Source organism: Cyprinus carpio, chromosome B23, assembly GCF_018340385.1.
Source record: "Cyprinus carpio isolate SPL01 chromosome B23, ASM1834038v1, whole genome shotgun sequence".
Classification (NCBI taxonomy): Eukaryota; Metazoa; Chordata; class Actinopteri; order Cypriniformes; family Cyprinidae; genus Cyprinus; species Cyprinus carpio.
This window is the reverse complement of record NC_056619.1, coordinates 14,331,744-14,353,734: the sequence shown is the minus strand read 5'-3', so window position 1 is coordinate 14,353,734 and position 21,991 is coordinate 14,331,744. Positions and strand designations below refer to the sequence as shown.

Here is a 21,991-nt window from a genome sequence, read left to right as displayed (position 1 = left end):
AGACAATAAAAAAAAGAGAAAAAGCCAGGTTGAAGCCATAAACCCCTGATATTATGTGTGCTCTGGCTACCACTTGGCATTTAAATGCCATTTGTGGCGGCAAACAGTTCACACTTAATTACAGTGGGCAGGCAGCTGTAGCGGCCAGCCTTTCCACGCCGAAGCAAGCTGGGCCGCCAGCTCCAGCCCTTTCAACTTCCCATGCCGCTAAAAGAGAGCTCACCTTTTAAATAGTAAATTGGCCCGCTGCTCAGAACATCTCAGCGAGGGTATCCCGGCTTCTGAGATGTTGGCCAGTGCCTCGGTTCTTCAAACACTCCACCATCAGCCTGTCCTGCTGCCCCAGCGGTGCCTATAATCAATTGGCCTTTAAACAGCAACATGAGCTCAGCCTTTGCTTTAGTGTGACACACACACACACACGCACAGATAGAGGCCTCCCCTGCGCTCTGAACCTGCTTGGATGATGTGTTGCACAGATGTTACAAAGGCGTCTCTGCCACTATCACTCTGAACCGACCTTGGGAAGGAAACTAAAAAGATTCCAAAAATATTTAAAAGCTGTTGCATCAAAACGACAGTAGTTTACCACCGTAGGTGACTCACAAAGATGTCACTGAATGAATTAATATCTGTCTCAGACGGACACACCAATTGCCTTCAATAAATGCGATTCTTCTCAGTATTTTCACTATTTTTGTCTATCATTAAAAGGAAAAACATTTTACCAACAGAACTCTGGTCTAAATATGTATCTTTTACTACACATTGGCATATAAATAAATTGATTCAAGTGTCACAAATCTTAAGCAGCCTACAAATTAACAGGACTGCTGCCAAATATAATGAAATACATGACACGGTAGGGCTGGGCAATATATCTAACGATATAATCATGCGCTACATCTTTCGATAATGAACCCGATATTGCGTAGCTTGTCAGTGATCTACGGCTCTGTCTATTAAATGCCGCTCCATTTGAAAGCAGGTAATGGCGATTTAGCGCTAATCAGGGAACCGGCTTTACTGACTAGATGCGCATGATTATATCGTTAGATATATCGCCGAGCCCTACGACACGGTAATACACATTTCACTATAAAATACACAAAGACAATATCAAAACTAGACTGGGATTAAACTAAGTATTTCAAGCAGTGCCTTATACAAACCGTTTCAACCAGACTGAGTATTGTGCAAAATCCAAAATACGTTTCTGTCTGTTTTGCAAAATAAATTCTTGAAATACAATATTTTAAATTTGTTTAAAAAAAATTCTGTCAACATCACTGCCCTGGCACTTTCTCTATATCAGCAACTAATCCAGATCTCGTATTGTGCTTGGTAGGGATGCACCGAATTTTCGCCCGCCGAAAATTATCGAATTACCGAAAGAGAAAAGCGGCCAAAAATACGAGCTGAAAATATGTATATAATAATATAAATATATGGTGTGCCGCCCCACCCTGCCTTGCAGTGTTCAGTGTGCAGGTTTCACTCTCCTCGTCACTGTGACGCTCCGCTCAATATTCCACTCTATGACTGTGCGGTCCACTCGTGTACCACTCATTGGAAAAGCAAAGTCCGCTCAAATAACGTGCTGACAGGAAATTTCTATGTAGTATCTTTGTTCCAGTCTGCAGTAGCGCCACTGTGCTGTAACATGGCAACACTGGTAAAATGACACTATGCTCTGCGCACATGCTCTGATAATAATAGCTTTGTAGGATTATACATTATTTGGATAATTAGTTTAAAAAAAATGTATATCTGATTCTGTTGCATGGAACGAAATAAAAAATATTATATTGATATTTAAAATTTAGGTAATTCTAAAATAAGGTTACATTAGTTCATGTTCGTTAATGTATTAACTAACATGAATGAACAATACATTTATTACTGTATTTATTAATTTTTCTTCAATGTTAGTTAATGAGAATACAGTCGTTCACTGTTAGTTCATGTTAATTCAGAGTGCCTTAACTGTTAACAAGCACAACTGTTGATTTTAATAATGCATTAGTAAATGTTGAAATTAACATTAACTTGGATTAATAAATCCTGAAGTATTGTTTATTCTTAGCTCATGTTACCTAAAGTAGTTAACTAATGAACCTTATTGTAAAGCGTTACCAATATTAATATAAATTCTGTCCAATATTATTGTTCCTTTCAGTAAAAGTGTGGTTATTTTATTGGCTTGTGTTTTTTAAATTCAGTATCATTAAAATTGTTGATTTTATTTAAAAAGTCTTACAAAATTGCTTTATATTGTTTAATAAAATAATACATAATCATTACAAAGCATTTTCGGTTTTCGGCCAAGTGCATCCAGAATTTTCGGTTTCGGCACAGAATTTTCATTTCGGTGCATCCCTAGTGCTTGGCATTTCCTAACATGTGACCAATATTAGACTGCTGGCTCCCAATACATCAGGCCAGAGGAACAGACAGTTCAAGACCAAAGAGGCAGAAAAAACACTTGTGAACACCTGTGAGAGCCGAACTGAGGACAGATATTCTGTCGAAGCATCATGCGGCTGTGCAGCTAATGTATTTCTGAGTGGCACTGGGAACGATGGAGAGCATGTGTGTCACACCAGGAAAACACACACAGACAGACTGGGGTCTTAATCTGTCTCTTCTAGTCTCACACACACACACTCTCTCCATATCACCTTCCAGGCAAGTCTACACTTTAAATCAGCCCATTTCATCTTTAGCGGTAGGGAAGAGTTTTGTGCATCTCCTCGACAGCATGGATCAGCCTCGGACATGTGTGTTCGGAGCACAGAGGACATTATAAATGGAGAGCATGGCCTCGTCTTGGAGCATGCCCACAGGCACACATTTATCAGTACCACCAGGCAGCGGCAGAGCTTTTTCAAAGATAGAAATGGAGAAAGAAAAAAGAAAACAAACATTCTCAACATGTAAGCGTGCAGAAAATGATCTGGTGCTCTCTTTCTATCTCATTACTTTTTCTTAAAGCTATAAAGAGCTATTCTGCTACAAATTGCTGAGGCATAACGGCCATCTATAAATGGGATGTTAAGTTCAATAGCCCAAGGTTAGAGGCTGAGAGAGCCAGAGCGCTTCATTGCACTCTGCATTGTTCTTTCCAGAGCGCAGATGAGTCTGGTCTCAGTGCACGGCTGTAGTATCAAGCGCCATTTATGAACTTTGTGCTGGCATGAGGGAGACGGTGAAGAGAAAACAGATAAAAGCTAATAAAACATTCTGTTCATGAGAAGAATTCATATCTGGCTCCTCTGCTATCTCGCTCCTGTTGGAATCCGCCGCAATTGATTTGTGAATTAATTTTGACAAATAACCAGATTTGGAAAATGTGGCCCTTGTGGGTTCAGCTGCGGGACAAAGAGTCAGCAACGGGGCATGACCTTTGGGATATGTGCAGTTATAAACTAACGCCTAAAGTATGTGTTTTGTGTACAGTAAATTTCATCACCAGCTATCACCGCGCTCATCTATGGTTGAGTATACTTTTGAAAGCTGTGTGGGCGCGGCTGTGCGCAGGACGGAAAGGAATGCTGAATGTGAAGTGTACCCGGGCTGAATGTGAAGTAGGGCTGCACGATAATGGTTAAACTGATAATCACTATTATTTTGATTAAAATTATAATCACGATTATTAATAACGATTATTCTATCATGCTGGAAAAAAAAAACTGCTAAAACCAGCCTAAATTTAGCTGGTTTAAACTGGTTTCCCAGCTTAGTCAAGCTGGTTTTAGCTGGTTGTTCCAGCTGGTCTCCCATCCTGACCAGCTAAGGAAGTGGTCAAAACCCCTCTAAAACCAGCCTTCTGACCAGCAAAGACCGGGCTGGATGAACAACTAAAACCAGTCACCCAGCTTAGGCTGGCTTTAGCATTTTTTTTTTTTTCAGCAGGGAAATGTAATAACATTTCAGGTGTATTTTAACCAACCTCCACTGACTATACACTGACTTCATTTAACCAACTATGATAATACAAAACTCATGGTTTTTGTTAGTGTTTTGTCATCTGTATTCACATTACATTTTCTAAGTGACAATTTGTTCGCGAATAGGAAAAAGCCACTCAGATCGCACAGTAAATTTGCTCAAAGATCGTTAATACACACTGAAAACTAACATTGCCATGCCATTTTCAACACGAAAACTGGTAAAAACTTTAGAAACTCTTAATATAAATTCCAACAATTCCAATTTATTTACATTTTTCTCCATTGTATTGTCACAGGTAGGAAAAGCGCATTTATTCCTCAAACACAATAGATCCATTATTGAAACTCTGTGAAATCATTAGCACATTTGGTAACACAAACAGTACAAATGGCTTGTGAAAAAACACAGATTGTCTATATGACACTTTCATGTAAGCAGAATATCGCTGTGGAGAGATCGCTAAACTTGTATGTTTTCATATCATCATCAGCGCTTATTCCGCCATCAGTGAGCGCGCATAGGGTTGCCAGATTGCACAAATTAAAACACCGGGCAGAAAGTGTATCCTTAAAGGAGAAAAGCTCTGTTTTGGGGCTTAAAGCTCTTCACATCTGGCAACAACAAGCATGAGTGCTAGTGAAGACTTGTTAGCAATGCAAGATAACGCAAATGGCAAATTAAAAACACGTTTCAGGATAAATAACGAGCCGGCCAATATCGTGATGATTATTTTTAATTACTCGAGAAAGGTGGATATCGCTATCGAGATTAAAATACGATTAATCGTGCAGCCCTAATGTGAAGTGTACCCGGGCCTTAAGCTCGGCCATCCTACACACACGTGACTGACCGCTCGCTCGCACCAACAGCAGGAGGAGGGGTCAGTGTTACTCTCTACACTGCACTCAGCCTGAGGGATTCCTACTCTTTCAGTCATTGAGGAGAAATGGAAAAAAGCGCATATCGCAGGAACGGTATAATGGAAAATATTAGTGGTTTTGAAACCATGACATTTTCAAATCGCGGTATACCTTGAAACTGGTAATCGGCCCATGCTTATCACCAGCATAGTGCACTCACTCATATTGTATGCACAGATTTTTCTAACCCATACGTACTCTATACATTCAGCTGCTCATGCACCTTAAACTTTCTTTTTTTTTGGACTAATTAGCTCATCCACAAGCTGACAACACTGTCCTAAACTGTTGTTTCACAATCAAAAAAGCATTGATGTCAAACATGAGAAATCAGATTTTTGAGATAAACACACAAAAAAAGAATAAGTCAATCATCCTTCTGGAGAGGAATAGCATAGACACTGGACAAACATGAGAAATCAGATTTTTGCGAGCAAGTCGGACTAACAGACTTAGTTAATCAGACTAATTATGAATATGTCATGTATATTTAGACAGGCAAAGATGACATACACAAAAAAAAAACTTGCTGTAGCTCAATTATATCTCTGTATGTTAACATACTCGATGCAAACTACCACATCTAAATGCACATCATCCATTCATCCTGACAGGGCTCTTCTCTTTCACATCAAGCCCGCTGTATCATAACTAGCTCTAAAAAACAAGCCTGAGATGTACGGCAATTAGCCTACAGGTAAAACGGCAACATAAAAAAAAAAAAAGCTAAAATCGCCTTTCAAGCATTCACACAAACACAGCCAAAAACAGCCAGTTCTGAAGCGATTGTGACGACACGAGAGGCAGAATGCATACAGAAAGAAAATGGGAAGGAATAACATGAGGGGCGTGAAGATGGAGGGCAGTGGAATTTTCTAGCGCCTTATATTTCCCATCCTCCTCAGGCCAGAGCGCCCTCCCACTCTCCCTCTAGAGTTTCTTCTTCAGCGAGAGCTAATTTGCAACATGTGTTCTATAATGGAGAGAGCCACCCGATGGAAGCATGTGAACTTGATACCACTGTAAATCTTCACTTCCACAGCTTTTTTTTATTGGCATGTCACACTTTGGACAAGCTGGAAATTACACTCGGTGAACTGAGAAGCAGTGCCGAGACACTCTAGAAAGGCGGGGAAGAAAAGGAGAGGAAAAGAGACAGATGAGAAGGAAGCGGCGTAAGGTGCTGCGAGTCACAGAGAGAGAGAAGACCGCTAGTCATGTCGGGAAGGGAGGATCCAATTACACGCCAGCTAGGCCAAGCACATGTGTTTGGAGAACAGGATTGTTGCAATAAATATTGGCCATGCAAAGACTCAACACACTTGGCTAATACACAACATGAAGCAAATTACTTGGAGGCAAATATCAATTACAATGTTTTAGTTAACGAGAACAGGAAATCCAACTGTGGAATAAAAATGATAGTGTTGTTTGTTTTGTGGGGACATATAATTTAAATTTAATCTATAATGGTTTTGAGAGGGAACAAACAAATGCGAAAACATCAAGCTCAATTTTCAATTGTAATTAAAATGCTGAGGATTACATCAGTACAATAGTTGTTTTATCACGCTGTGATTGGGCAAAGTGTAAACATTCCCTTCGTGTTGGTATCTTTGTCATTTTTCTTCTCTTTGACATCAAAGCAGACGAGATAGAGAAGCCTGCCTTTCCTTTTTTAAGATGAAACAGTTGGGTTGAATGCCAGGGCTCAGCGTTCCCAGCTTCAGATGCTAGTGAAGACATCAGAAGAGGGAATTTGCCTGTGATGTGCCAAAAAACGGCATTGTGTCTCTGCGGCAGATTCCGGCAATCCGAGATGAGGAGAGCGAAATTAACATAGCCGTTCCTTCGAGACCCAAATGATTTCTAATGCATAAAAATACTTGACAAATACCCACCCCGCCACCAGCAAAGCAGCGGCGGTAGTCCGGGAAGGGAAAGCCGCGATAATGAAACGTGGCGAGAAAGGCTCTATTTAATAATTTAGTCTCGCCCGTCAAGGATCTGCTATTGATTGTGCTTTCAGGTGTCTTATGAAAATGTTATCTCCAGCCTCGCCGTTCTCCCGGCTCCATCTGGCAATGTAATCACCACCCCATACCCCACTGTTGACCCCACACACCTCCATTTTGATTTTACCCCTTGTTCTTGCTCTTCCTCCTCCCTCTATCCCTCTTTTTTTTTTCCTGCCACACAGCTGGTTTCCATAGTAGCGTTTACTGAAAGCACAGAGCTGTTTAAAGTATAAGGGGGAGAGAAAGAGAGGGAGGTATGATCTAGAAGAAAAAAAAAAACATTCTTGATTTTTTTTCGGATTGGATGGTATAACACAAGTTGACTATTCTCTCTCACTTTATCTTATTTGACTACTATTGGTAAAGAAAGCACTGGTATTTCAGTAAAAAAGCTCACATACACAAAAAAAAGAAAAAAACATTTTTTTGGCATCAACTTTACACCAAAATACTGTATCAAATGGCCAATCACCAGAACTGTGCATTTAATGCATCATAATAGATCTTTCTTTACTAATGTGAATCTAAAATCAATATAAACAAGAAAAAAAAAAATTTGTGACAACCCTATCAATTACATATCGATTTGAATTTCGTTGGTTTGCCTAAATAGCTTCATTTTGGAAATGAAATAGAAAATGTGTTTTTTAAAAAAGACACCAAAAACAAACAGAAACAAACAGAGCTTCAATTGTTTTTGGAGAGATGCCCATTTGGAAGCAGTGCAGCATGGGCTATGTGTATTTTGCACAGTGCTAAGTACCTAATGTCATTACCACCAGCAGCATTAATGCTTCCTTTAGTGGAGTTTCAAGTGTACAGGAGGGAGGGAGAAAAAAAAGAGCCCCACACTTCATTCAAGAACATTAATCAAAATGGCCATTAAGTTACAGCATTTCACAGCAGATTTACTTACACAGGCCTGATGCTTAAAAGGCTTTACAGTCAGGTCTGCCGAAATAAACCGCGTCTATGAATAATTCACGGGGTGAAAGGGATTGGGGGGGGGGGTTTGCAACATCAGAACAATGTAAAGCCAATTTACAAAAACCATAATTTGCTAAAAACAATATGGTGGGAAAACAAGACTATTTGACTACCATTACAGACCCCCCCCACCCCCCACCCCATGTTTTAGCATGTTGCTACTGCTGCTGCTGAATTTAGCATTGTGTGTGATGTCATCTTGCTTGCTTGACAAAAAACACTCACCCTCCTACACGGTTCCCTCAGTGCCGACACTCACAGCTAAACCTGTAGCCGCTCTGTATTCCTGCCCTACTCTAAACACGCTACCCTGCAGACAAAGTGCAAGCAGGGATATTTCAATCACACGCTCCTGAGCAGAGGTGCAGCGCCGGCTCTCTAGCTGCCGGCAGAGCCCGCTGCCAGAGGCGCTTTTTCAGAGCCGCACACAATAACGGCACAACAAAAACCTGGGGGCCACTTGTGAGAAATGCACCTTTACATATTTATACATGCAAATGCACCAGCTCATTTTCAGCGGCTGAGCAGGCAGAGGAGTGACGGGCAGGGGGAGGGTTGAACACATCGAGTGTAACACTGGGAGAGATAGAAAACGCAAAGCTACCCCTTGTCCACACAGCATCTCTTAATGACTGCAGGCTCCCTGATGTAAAGATGGCAGCGGCTGCCGCTCCGCTCAATAAATATTAACAAGCGCTGCGACTGATGGCGCTGCTCACTGATCCATAATTGCATTTCAAAATGCTGGAGCTTGTGGGGGGGTGAGGAGGGGATCCTGATGGGGGAGTATGTGTGCACGGAAGCGGCTCTCGGACTGATGAGGCAACCTACGTGCCTCCCACCACCGGGCCGGATGAGGATTTAATCAAAGCTGCAGAGGGCATTTAATCGAGACACAGGCCATCATTACACTTTTAAAGAGATAATTCACCTAAAAATTTAAATCTATCATCTGTCATCATTTACTCACCCTCATGTTATTCCAAAACTTTTTAGTTTTTTTTTTTTTTTCCATACAATGAACCCCATTTCTGGACCCCACTGACTTTACTGTATTAAAAAAAACAAAACAAAAAACTTGAAAATGTATTGCACCGAAAAAAGTCAAATTTGGAACAATACAAGGCTAAGTAAATAATGACTTCCATTTTGGGTGAACTATCCCAATTAATCTCCCTCTAATAAAGCTTGTTCAATTTATTTCCTATATGCATATTCCTATATTTCACCAGACTAATCGGTAATCCTCATTTTTTTGAGATTGGCAAAATATGCACGAGGGCATTGCACACACGCATCTCTTCATAAACCCACTTTTATGATCATTCATGCGTGTATGCACATATATTTGCATCTTCATGAAACCCTTTTAATTAAGTCTTTGAATCATTAGCTTTTGAGGGCGCAGAGATAAGCACAAAAACCTTCAGGAGTGAATTACACTGGGAGTTTATTTGCATCCCATGAACGCAAGATCCAGTGCATTAGGGAAGGCTGGCAGTGGGCTTATCAAACACTCCAATCGCACGCCCTGATCAACAATATCTGCATTGCCAATAATCAATAGTCTGTGTTAATTGCCATTTCACAGCTAGAGTGCAGGAGCGTGGGTCAATGCAGGGCCAGTTCAGATTGTGGCGCCTTTGCCATCCACTGAGCTGTTGTTTCAAGTGAATCATTAGGGGTCTATGTATAGCTCAGCTCAACGAGCAAACAGTGTGTGGAATAATGGTGCTGCAGCAGGCTGGCAGTCCATATTGGAGTTTTCACATTTTCAGATTTGATGGGGAAAATCTGTAAAATGGATTTTAAAATGGTACAATGTGTTAAACAGAGCTGATAGTACTACTATAATTGAACATAAATCAAATGAGCTAAAAATGAACTTGCAAAGGCGGGTGATGTATGGAACTGTGAAAGACGGGGGTTCTAATGCTGTAGAAATCTGTCACGTCAAGACTTCCTCAAATTTTCAGGTTCTCATGCTTATATGGGACCATGGACCACTAAACCAATCTTAAGTGTCAATTTTTTTAAATTGAGATTTATACATCATCTGAAAGCTGAATAAATATGCTTTCCATTGATGTATGATTTGTTAATGTTGACAGTATTTGGCCGAGATACAACTATTTAAAAAACTCTGTTGTCTGAGGGTGCAAAAAAAAAAAAAAAAAAAAAAAAAAAAAAATCAAAATATTGAGAAAATCGCCTTTAAAGTTGTCCTTAGCAATGCATATTAATAATCAAAAATTAAGTTTTGATACATTTACGGTAGGAAATTTACAAAATATCTTCATGGAACATGATCTTTACTTAATATCCTAATCATTTTTGCCATAAAAGAAAAATCTATACTTTTGACCCATACAATGTATTTTTGGCTATTGCTACAAATATACCCCAGTGACTGGTTTTGTGGTCACGTCAAAACATTTTTTAGGAAGAAAATCTATCTCAACCTGAACTTATTCATATAATGCATGTGCATTTCTGCAGGTTTTATAGAAATTTTTTGTTTTGAATATCACCCACAAATGAAAAAAGGTATCCTTGATACCTTCATGTCCTTCCATGTTACCTTTTTCCACCTGCATTATACAAAAAGATAACTGAAAGAATGTTTTGACTGTTTTTGTTCATACAATCAAAGTCGATTGAATCTAAAACACTTACTCTTACTGTATGGACAAAAATACAGCAAGAAACCTTTTTTAAATATCTTATGTTCCACAAAAGAAAATCAAGCAGGTTTGGAATGAGTGAATGAAAAGCTAAAATTCTAAAACGGCATTTAAAATGGTCAGATGGAAACCCAGCAAAGAACAACCTTTCCCCCTGCTGTGCATCATTGGAAATCATGAGTTCTTTTTGATAATTGTATTGTACATCACACCTAATTAAATGTCCATAAGCACCAATACAGCGAGAAGAGCAGGGCATTTCTGCCTGCGGCCGAGCCCCCAGAGGCAAGCAGCAATCACTCCATTAGAGGCAGTGCTGTGCTGCAGCTGAGCTGGCCAATATCAGCAAATTAGTTTAGCCACGGGGATGGGGGAAGGGTGCCACGGCAACACACACCAACAACAACAGTGTCAGTCATCGGGCATATGCAGCCGGCCCAAATTAACAGGAGGAACAAGTGAGGGAGTCAGGCAGAGACAAAGAGGGTAGAGCTGGAGACTGTGATTGACTCGAGGATAAAGGCTTCTGCTGTTTATGATCGATTCGGTGCTGAATTGTCTTTGTGTCTGAGCAACCCCTGAGAGATCTTTCTCTTCCTATCTCTCCTCTTCTCCTCAAAGCCAACAACATCTCAAGGCTCTGTTTCCAGCCAATAGAGTGTCAACAGGACTCGCTGCATAGCTGCTTTTCCTATTAGCAACAGATACTTAACTGAATGGGTCACCCTTTGTCACATTAATACAGCGTACGTCTTATGCACGACATTAATGGGCTGAGGCTGTAAAATAAATAAACAGTCCATGTCCTTGAAATCAGTATGCACTGCTGGCTTTTAGACACACAAAATGGTGCTGGGCTAACAGCGGCCCATTATCACACCTGAGCTGAAGTCCAGATTTGTAGGAGATACAAGCACAGGTTCTCTCTATTGTATAAAAGACAAACATCTTCAAAACTACTTAAGATTGCATTTAAATACATTTTAAAAGTGCAATAAAATCTGACACTGGCATCATAAATTTAGCCGTTTTAGCTCAAAAAACACTAAAAACTATTATTCTGGTCCAGCTTTAACAGTGACCACACTCTTTTTCATAAATCTTAAATCATTAACCACATTCACCATCTCAATATGGATCTCAAAAGACTCGTCAATAAACAAAAAAGAAAATCATAAACCAAAAAAAAAACCAACCAGATAAAACATAAATCAAAAATTCAGAATAATAAAAAATATAATATAAGAAACCGTGGAATAAAGCAAGACTGTGTATTACATTCTGATGAAGGTTTGCTAATAATGTAAGCACATAAAACAATGGTACAGTATAACAATAATTATAATGGTAACACTGTAGTATAGGGACCGGGTCTAACTATTTGCTTATAATTAGCATACCTATTTATAAAAAACTACCTTATTATTATATTATAAAAAAGAAATGAACTTTAAGATAAAATTAATCAAAATCGTAGCTAATGTTTTATTGAAAGTGAGAATTGGACCTTAAAATAAAGTGTGACCATTATAATCAAGTCTTGTTACTCAAAAAATGTATTTTTGTGACAGCAAAGCTAAATTTACTTTACTCCACTCTTAAGTGTCTCATAAGCCTTCAGAAATCATTCTAATATGCATATTTGGTGTGCAATAAACATTATCATCAACACTGAAAACAGCTGTCCTGCTTACTTTTGTGGAAACTGATTTTCTTTGATGAACAGAAAGAACAAAAAAAAAAACAAACCTTCAATGTTTCAAAAAAAACCTAAAATTCACAATAAACATTGAACACACACACACACACACACACACACACTTGCATATACAAGTAAACAAGTGAGCAATGCTCTTTAAACTGAAAGGCGGGGCTTGTGTGTGTGTGTAAGAGATGGTGAGACGGACAGAAGAGATACATATGGCAGCAACTCACTATATTCCCACCCCTTTTTTCCTCCGTTAATCTCTTTTATTCTGTCTTTACCACACTAATGTTTACACAAGCTGAGGGGAGCTCAGTCAGCTGTGCATTAATCACAGTGTGTGCAAGACAGGGGTGACTGTGTGCGCTCACAAACAAGGGTGGAGGCACCTGTCTTTGTACATCTTTGAGCTCGTTTAAGCAGGAGGCTCATTCTGAATATGAATATGATTGAGGGGGAAAAGGAAAAGGTTGAGTGAAAAGCGTGTCAATTAACGGTCTAATTTGGACTGAGTGAAGGGCGGAAACATCTCTGTGACAGTGTTAAGATCTGTGAGAGCGAGTGTGTGCGCACACACAAACACACACAGATTTCATTGCTCAAAGTGGGCGGAGGGATTGATTGCAGCATGCAGGTTTTCTCTGTGGTGCTAACTGGATTCCCAGGACATTAGATAAAGTACACAGGGTGACGTTGTTCAACCCTTAAGACTAGAGGAGAACCATATTAATGAGGTCATTTTGCCAGAAGCGACGCAATTTCTTCACCTCACGGCAGAAGAGGGTCGCTGAGAGAGAGGCTCACGTGACGCTGCATGAAACAGAAGCTCTCAAAAGCACACTAGCAAAAATACGGCTGAAACCTGTCCTCCAGAGAGCCATGATCGTTACGCATGTAATGAATTCACTTTATTATGTAGAACCACTCTGTAAATCCGCTAATGCTGGAACCTTTCCGATATCCTCATTTACCGTTATGGCCAGCTATCCCGTTCTGCCCTGCTCAATACGAGTGAATGAATCAAGCAAGCGTTAAAAGCTAAGAAAGGGAGAGAATGCATGAGAAGGGACGTCAATGAAGGGGGTGAGTGGGGTCAGGGTAATTGACCTCAAGGTTTTTCTACCATTTCAGTGGACAGATGCTCGCTTCCCAATTAAGAGGAGGGGGTGACAGCCGGCGTTCAGAGGTGAGCATCCAAGCTGTAGCAGCACGTCCATTACACTTGTTTCAAATGAGCTGAACAATGCCACAGCTACGAAACACTCATATTCCACATGTTGGGAAAAAACCAGTGCACTTAATAGAAATGTGCAAAACGACTAGAGCCCGACCGATATATCGGCCGGCCGATATTATCGGCCGATATGAGCTAATTGCATTTAAATCGGCATCGGCGTTTATAACGGCCGATGAAACATGAGAAACAGAGTCTCATGCTTCACTCATGTTATGAGTGTTGCATAGTTTGCCCACCAGAGGGAGCTCTGCAACTCCCCAGTTGACAACAGCGCCAGAAATCCACTACAGAAGAAAGCTATCAGCCGAGCCATGGAGATGTACTCTTTTGATGGTGAGTCTGTCGTTCGTCATGTGAAATGATTGTAGATTTAGTTCATACACTGTATATAAAAACAGTGTGGTAGTTCTAGCTAACGGTCCTATCATTATCACTTCTAAATATTCTGTAGCATCACTTACAGCCGCTAATGCATTGCTATATTAGATTAGCCACAAAGCTAATACCATGTTTATCAGTGGAAGAGCGCGAACGTTAATAAGAGGTCAAACTATAACGTTAGCGTTTAACTTATTCTAAATATATCTGCAGTGTTTCCCACATAATGACCGCGTAACTGTGGCAGGGGGCGCGTGTAGTCAATGACTAGAAGTTATGTACAGCGTGCCTCGAAAAAAAACAACAACTGTTACGTTATTCTAACGCTAACATAGCTTCCTTTTTAGCAGGCCCCTTAAATGCTTGCTATTAACTTGTTTGAAGGTGGTTCTTCTCAAAATTGACAGCGGTGTGTTCATGACACTAACGTTAACCATTCAACTTCGAATTGATTCCGTAATCTTCCGGTAACAGTAGGATAACTTTACGTTCGCCAGCGCATGACGATGTTTTGATTCAGACTGCACAAAGAGAAGAGGAGAAGATATACGGGTCCGTTATGAATGTGTCTGTGAGAGCAAATATAGTGTAGTTACAGTAACTACAGTAGGTGCATCAGAAATGATTAAACCAGAGGGGACATGTAAATAAATGTGAGCTGAACAAAACACTTTTTTTTTTTCTTTCTTTTTTACAGATTGTTTCAAAGCAGCTTTACAGACATAACAGGAAAATGTTGTAATAATATAGTTAAATATAAGTAGGTAATAGGTAATACCTATTGCTTGACAAATAAAAAAAAAAAAATATTTATTTCTCATTTTTGCCTATGTAGGAGATCTCTGTTTATTATTATTAGAATTCTAATGATGACATGAGTAATGATACATGGTGATATTATTAATACACATGCTTATTCTTTCTATATATACTAATATATATATATATATACTAATAATATACTTTTGATGTGCAATTGTTTAGTCATTGAGACTGTAATCTAAGGCTTTTGTGAACATAATCCCTTCTGGAAAATGTTTTATACAGCCCACATACATAGAACAGGCAGATATTTTGCTATTGAATGTTGTGTAAGTGTAGGTTTATAGGAAATGGGTCTAATATCCAGTTTATTTACAAAATCAAAATATCGGCACATAAATCGCACCTCTTAAAGTTAATATCGGCATCGGCCCCCAAAAACCCATACCTTTCTTTCCCCATAAACGACATAAAAAAATAAATAAATAATAATAATAATAAAAATAAAAATAATATACAAACACACAAAAAAAAATAAAATAATAATAATAATTTACACACACACACACAGTAAATTTATATTAATTTAAATAAATATAAATATAAATACACATTATATTAAAATATTATATAACACAAAAAATAAATACACTCTATACAAACAAAAATAAAAAAAAAAAAAAATATATTTTAGTTTTTTGTGTTTTGTTTTTTTTATAACAAATAGGTTTTTGTTTTATATATTATAAAATTCTATTTAATATTTATATAAATTTGTATATATTTTTATTCAATTTAGATTATTTTCTTAGCATGTGTGTATATATCTATCATCTATCCATATTTATACAGCTATTTTTTAATACAACATTTCAAAATACTAGCTGCCCTCACTACCAACGACTAGCCAACACTACATCAACTGACAGCTAACTAGTTGTCCATCATGACCCATGCCTAGCAATTACATGCCACACCGCTATTCAATCCACTTCACGGCCAACAACATGGAAGAGAACTGACTAATTAGCTGGATTAAGGTGGTATAAGAGAGAAAGGAAGGTCATTGAAGCCTTGTCTTCTCCTCTGACATTTACAGCCATCAGACAAAGACCCCTAGATCTGCACTTAATCAAGATGAAGATAATCACGAAATATACTATATGTTATTCTTGGCAAGAGCAGGATTCTGCTGCCCTCAGCACTCTTCAGAGCAATCCGATTACAGGCTGCTTGGATGCCCGGGCTCTGGCACGCACTCCCCTACCTACCCTCCCATCCTTCTCACTCATCCAGCCAGCCCTGAACCCCCCCACTTCAGCTCCTGTGGCTGTCATAAGCCAGCCTGCCCTGTGTCCACCCCCCTCCCATCAGCACCTTAGCTGTTCAGTACCATTAACAAAGCCTCATGGGTCTTCCTCCACACACTCTACGGGGGGGGATGAAGGACCTCTCGGCTAATTGTCTCCTGCTGTGGGGAAGTAGCCATCAGAAAAGCCATAATGTGCTTATTTGCTTGTGACATAACGTTATCTCTACATAGTTACCATCGAATGTGGCAGCCATGGAAGGAAAAAAAACAGCTGTCTGCGGCTGCTGGAGGAAATAAATCAGGGAGATATATTGGCCTAATAAAGTAGATTGAATCTGAGGTGGTTTTGCTCTCTGATCAACGTGTCCTTTGAAGATTCAAGCTTTTTAAGTAGCTGATTAATAATCTATAAAAAAAAGCGGCAGCGAGGAGCGGATCAAGTGGCAAGAACTACGATCCGCAACAGGAGTTTTTTTTTCCCTTTCTCTCGCTTTTTTTAATTGATCAATTAACGGCATGCAAAACCAAGCTGGCGCTACAACGTAAACATGTGTGAGCTAGCCGAGGCTTTGTAGAGAATATCTCGCTTCAGACAAGCTAATTAAACTTGTAAATCTCAGTGTGTTGCAGGCTGATTTTCCTATAGAACAAAAAACACGGGCATTAAAAGCAGAAAAACTGTCAGCACATTTCATTTCCAGAAAACACCCATAAGCCTGGTTAAACAAGAGTACAGGAAAATCTGAAGGTATGAAACTTAAATTTCCAACACTGTAGCAGCATTACTCTTAGACATTGATTGGAACCGGCCATTTCACCGAAATGAATCAAGGCAATTACCCACATCAAACCCTTGCGTTTGATCCAGCTTTGGACGTATAGAAAAAGATAACAAATGAAACACAATGGCAACACTGTTACATAAGGGCTGGCGGAGCGGGAGGCTTGATCTGGTGGATGAGGGGAAGGAAAAAACCAAGTCAACTCACCAGCTTGAAGTCCTGAATGCTACAGATGAAGTAGGGCGTGTTCGGCCGTCGGCTCTCTATGTACACACAATCTGTGAAGAAGATGACAAACAACAGTGTTACTAACATCATCTAGACTGTCAGATAAGATGATCTCAATTATCTTCATTTCTCAAACCTGCACAAAATCCTTTGTAAAACACAACTGGAATGTGAGTAATAGGATTAAAGGTTTTTTGGACGCAGGACAGTCCGCCCTTTCCAGAATAAAAATCAGGGGGAGTCCGAGAAAGTAGGTCGGTATTGTTCCAACACAATTATGTGATGGCAGGGGTTTGAGTAGGGAAGAAAATACAATAAACGAACATAGGAGACAATGTGAAGCTGATATGATATGAAATGTATCCTAAATTATGATCAAATTGCATAACTTTTCCTCCTCTGGAAGCTGAGCAGTGGGCCTCTGTGTTTAAATTAAATGTGACTGGTGGTATGGCCAGGTCACGAACCTTCATCTTCTTAACAAAAACATTCACACTGCACAGCCTCCCAACAAGAGAAAGCAGCTTTAGCTAAGTAGACGCACATACAAGCACACATACTTCCTTCCTCTGCGGTCAATCTGCCAAACATTTGTAGAGTGCGGGGGATGAAAAGATCACCCTCTTGTTCCACCCGCTTCTCCGCAGAGAGACAATCTGAGGCGCTCTTGAAATGGAAAATACTTCAGTGCCGTGTTGTACCGACATCAAAATTATTGCGAGTTATGTGAGGGAAAAAAAAAAAAACGATGTCTTTTTGAAAGAAAGGGAGTGTTCGGAGCTGTTTGCTAGATAAGAATCTTATTTACACAGAAGAATGAGTCTCTAGTTTGAAGACAAGCATTCTTTGATAGTTCAAATGTGTTGAGAACACAAAGAGGACTGTGCTCGGCTGCTTGGATCACCCTCTGTCAGACTCCGAGGTGCCAGCCACCGCTCCATTCAAAACACTCATTACATTACACTGCTATTTCACACTACAAATCCATTTTACACCGGCAAGCAAGCAGGTATTTGTGTTACCTAGACCTGCGCCGTTCAGCTTGAGATCAGGTGATTGGGGTTGCTGTGGTTTCAAGTCAACATGAAATCAAAACTGGCCATCTTTACTTTAAACATCCCTAGTGCCAAATACATCCATTCACATTATTCTAAACAAAAAAAAAATCTCTTTTTAAAACATAAAACCAAAATGTAACAAAGATGACGTCACCTAGGATGCCCAGTCTATTAGATCATGTTAACCAAGTGTATAGTTAAGAAAAGGAAGGTCATCAGAGCAAGTCATCACATTCCTTTTCTGATGACATCACCTAATGTTAACCATCAGCTCTCAGGCTGTAAAAAAAAAAAAAAAAAAATTAATATAAAAACAAATAATGAGCTAGCTAATACCAAACGGGAAGTTAAAAGTGGCTTATCAGAAAGCAGATTTCAAGAGTCACAACAGATTCCTGAACCCATGATTCATTCACACTTCCTGGCACATAAACAAAGGCCATCCCGCGTGTTAAAAGACGAGCTGTGCATTAAAAAGCAAGGGCGACTCCACCATCTTGTCTCCAGCTCGCTAAATCCGCAAGCAACGCTCGTGTGTGTTGATGATGGGGTCGAGGCTCGCAGTTACCCAGCAGCCATATCTGCATAACACACAGCTCCTGAAGCGTGGCACAAACACACTCTCACACCACGCCGAGGATAGCAGCCTGAGTGTGTGTCATCGCTTTAAGCAGAGATTTGGAGATGTTAGAAGTCTTTGTGTCTCTGTAGTGCTAAAACTGCATGGAGATAAATGTTTATCTCAACGCTTCAGTATTCCAGGGATGAATTCACGTAGCGTGGGCTGAGGAGGCTAAAAGCTACTACTAACAAAAGGAGAGCGATTCCGTTCCAGCCCTCTTAGTGCACATCTTTTATTTATTTGTTTTGCCTGGTGCCGTTATTGATCTCATTGCGTTTATCTGTTCAATGCAGCAGGCGGAATAAAGATATTTAATAGGCTGAGCACATTGTAAACCGTTAGTTGGGAGGGGAAAGGGGGGGGGGGGGTGTTAAGAATGCAGAGGGGGCCATTTTGAGTGGGTTGCATGTGTGACAGGAAAGGCTTGTTATCAGAGCTGGTCCGCACAGGGTTTTCGAAGGCTTTCTAGTGTGTTAGTGGGGTGGGCTGAGCTCTGCCCGTCTGTTTCTACCTGAGCTTATCCTCTCATTTACAAGATAATGTAAGTGAATATATCCATCAGCGCCGTGACTGACCGCCTTCACCGGAGGGGGAGGGGAGGCTGGAGAACAAAAGAGACAAATCTCAATGAAATGAGATGACATGTTTCAGAACGTCCCAGGCGGTGTTGAGAGGGATTTACCTTTGAGAATTGCGGCTTATAGTCTCTTAACCCGGCTGGTAGATTCATTTAGAGGAAATGGATTCCCTACATACTGACAAGGCAATAGATATCTGTGCTGTGAGCCGTAAGGAAAATACTGAGGTATAAAGGTCTGGTTTGAAATGCTTCCTGAGGTAAATGAAGCCGTAAATGTGACTTCAGCCTATTTCTGGGCAATAACGCTAAAGGAAAATCAATATTTTGCAGCGTTTATGCATTTTTCAATATATAAATAATGAAAATGTACTTGAAAAGAATTAAGAATTAAACTGAATCATTTGAATTTAGTTACACCAGCATTAAATTAGAAAAAAAAAAAGAAACATTTATCAGCACATATCTTTATTAACACTTGATGGAATTGTGGTCACATTTACCATTGTTCAGTAAAGTTGGTGAGTGAAATCTATTTATTTCAGAGTATTTCATGTGGGGATTAAAGATTGCAACATGTAGATTATGCATCGGGTTCAAGTTGGTCACAGATTTGCCGTGCTGCCCAACAAAAAAACTGCTTGGTTTAAAATTTGTGCTTCACACTGCTGACAATAGACAACGAACCTTTTTTGCTAATGTGACCGCATTTTAACTACTTTTACCACTTAAGTTTAAACCAGAGATGCCATTAATTGCACTGTTTGTTTTGTAATGCAATGAGCTATAAAAAAGCAACTGTAAAATGCAACAGAAAAACCATTGGTAACATTCTAGTCTAGCCGAACAGTCAGCAAAAACTAGCCAAGAAATTGCTTTTAAAACAATCCAAAAGGTACTTTTCCCACCCATCTGTGAAACTCGTTTCCAAACAAAAGGTCCTCGGGAAATAAATTGTGTTTAATATTTTACAATAATGACGGTACTCGCTGGCCGTGGAGAGTTGTGAGGCTGTAATTTGCGCTGTACTCTTTTAGAGCGGACCTTTAAGACTCCAATCTGTTCAGCTGCGTTCCAGCCATTTTGTGCTTTTAGAGAAGCCCCTCTCCATCAGAGAGTGAGCAGGCAGAGAAAAAAGGGAAAGAGACTCAGAGAAAAAGAGAGAGGGGGGCGTCTGGGGGAGGGGTGTATGGGATTTGAGGGGATGTGTACTGTTCTAGGGGCTTTGTGGACTCCCAAATGTCTCCCACAGGCCACAGGTCCCAGCTCTCTCTCCCTCTCAGTCTCTTTACCTGGCTCTCTCACTCTGTCTTTAGTGGCCTGAGGAGAACAGAAGGGTGGGGGCTTTGCAAACAGCACAGATCCATTATCGACCACTCTGCTGGAGCAGCCTGGCCTCATCCTTTAGATTGAGATTTATTGAGCTGAAGAAATAGTCCATCACACGCCGAGACGCGCTCACACCCATGCTTAAAGTAAAACGACAAAACGGATGTTAGAAGTTGATCTGTTTGCAGCTATTATTTCTTAATGTTTTGTCACTCGTCACTTAGCAACATGAATATTCATGTGAAGGGGAAGAGGGGTAGCGCTCATCCAACCCTCCTCCTCGTCCTCTGCCGAAGCTTATTGTTCACTCAGCCATTCTTCTAAACCGGTGAAGCGTGGCAAATTTAAAACACACCTTTACCGATGAAAGAGACCTGCCCAGCTTACCGTGTCAATCCAGCTACTGTTTTAATCCACTCTGCCTTCGAGGAGGAATACTGAGACACAAAAAGGCTACAGCAAAATGTTAATATTACACACGTGCTCAGCTGTTTTCTTTAAGAGAGAGGTGGTGCTACCGTAGAGAAAACCTGTCGTATCATTGTTAAACGCAGACGGCCGCTGCGGTCATCCTTTAACGTGCTTATCTTGAAATGAAAGTAGCCGGAGGTATGCAATAATGAAATGACAGGGGGTTCGGACCAGGTGCTGACTTAACACTCCACGTGTCGCATTCACACCCCTCTCTTCCTACATGACGACAAGCGACGAAGCGTCGACCTGTGCCGCTTATGTCACATCATACTTGGAAGTACTTCAGCGCAGGTGCTTCAGCTGGCACCAATGCCATGTGTCAGGAGAAACAGTCTCATTGAGACCTGCAGCTTCAAATACACACACACACATACACTTATTCTGCTCTTCTCTCATATGACAAGCTTGCTAATTTTTTGCCTCATCTCATAGCAAGAGATTAATACCTCCGGTCCGAATTAGATCAAACCCTCAGAGCAGCAGGCAGAAAAAAGTTGACCCCCTCTGGGCCGGGAACAGAAGCCGTTTGACGAGTGTGGTACACTTAGTCTGTAGCAGCTTTCTAATTTGTAATTGGCAGGTGGTTCGATTTCACAAAAGCCTCTACAGTCTCCCTGTCATACAATGCTACACGAAGAGAAATTTCAGAATAGATCCGGCTCTTTTATTTCCAGCTATCAGCTTAGTACTAGGGATTTCTCTGCACACTGTTTGAAACGTTGTAAAGGAAGAATTTCGGTGACACTTAAGCCTTTTATTTTGGGAAGAATAAAAGTGGCATATGGGGGTTTAAAACGAAGAAACAATCAAAGGCGCCCAACAACATGACTGTTTGAATATCTCAAACTAAATGCATTTTGTTTCACACAGTGTCATTATACTAAACTAGCTATTCGCAACAGTTTATTTACATATAGAACTATTAAAAGACACTTATTGAGTTTTTGCTGACAAGAAGCAATTT

The 21,991-nt window shown here is 40.1% G+C and overlaps 1 protein-coding gene across 9 annotated transcripts in view; it reads right to left on the bottom strand.

The window, feature by feature from the left end:
- LOC109084630 (arginine-glutamic acid dipeptide repeats protein-like) overlaps positions 1-21,991 on the bottom strand; it is a 150,753-nt gene that overhangs the window by 56,782 nt on the left and 71,980 nt on the right. For all 9 annotated transcript variants that reach the window (XM_042751393.1, XM_042751390.1, XM_042751392.1 and 6 more), the window contains one exon: positions 16,947-17,017. In XM_042751393.1, the coding sequence (XP_042607327.1) occupies positions 16,947-17,017 (71 nt within the window). The remainder of the gene's footprint in view (positions 1-16,946; positions 17,018-21,991) is intronic.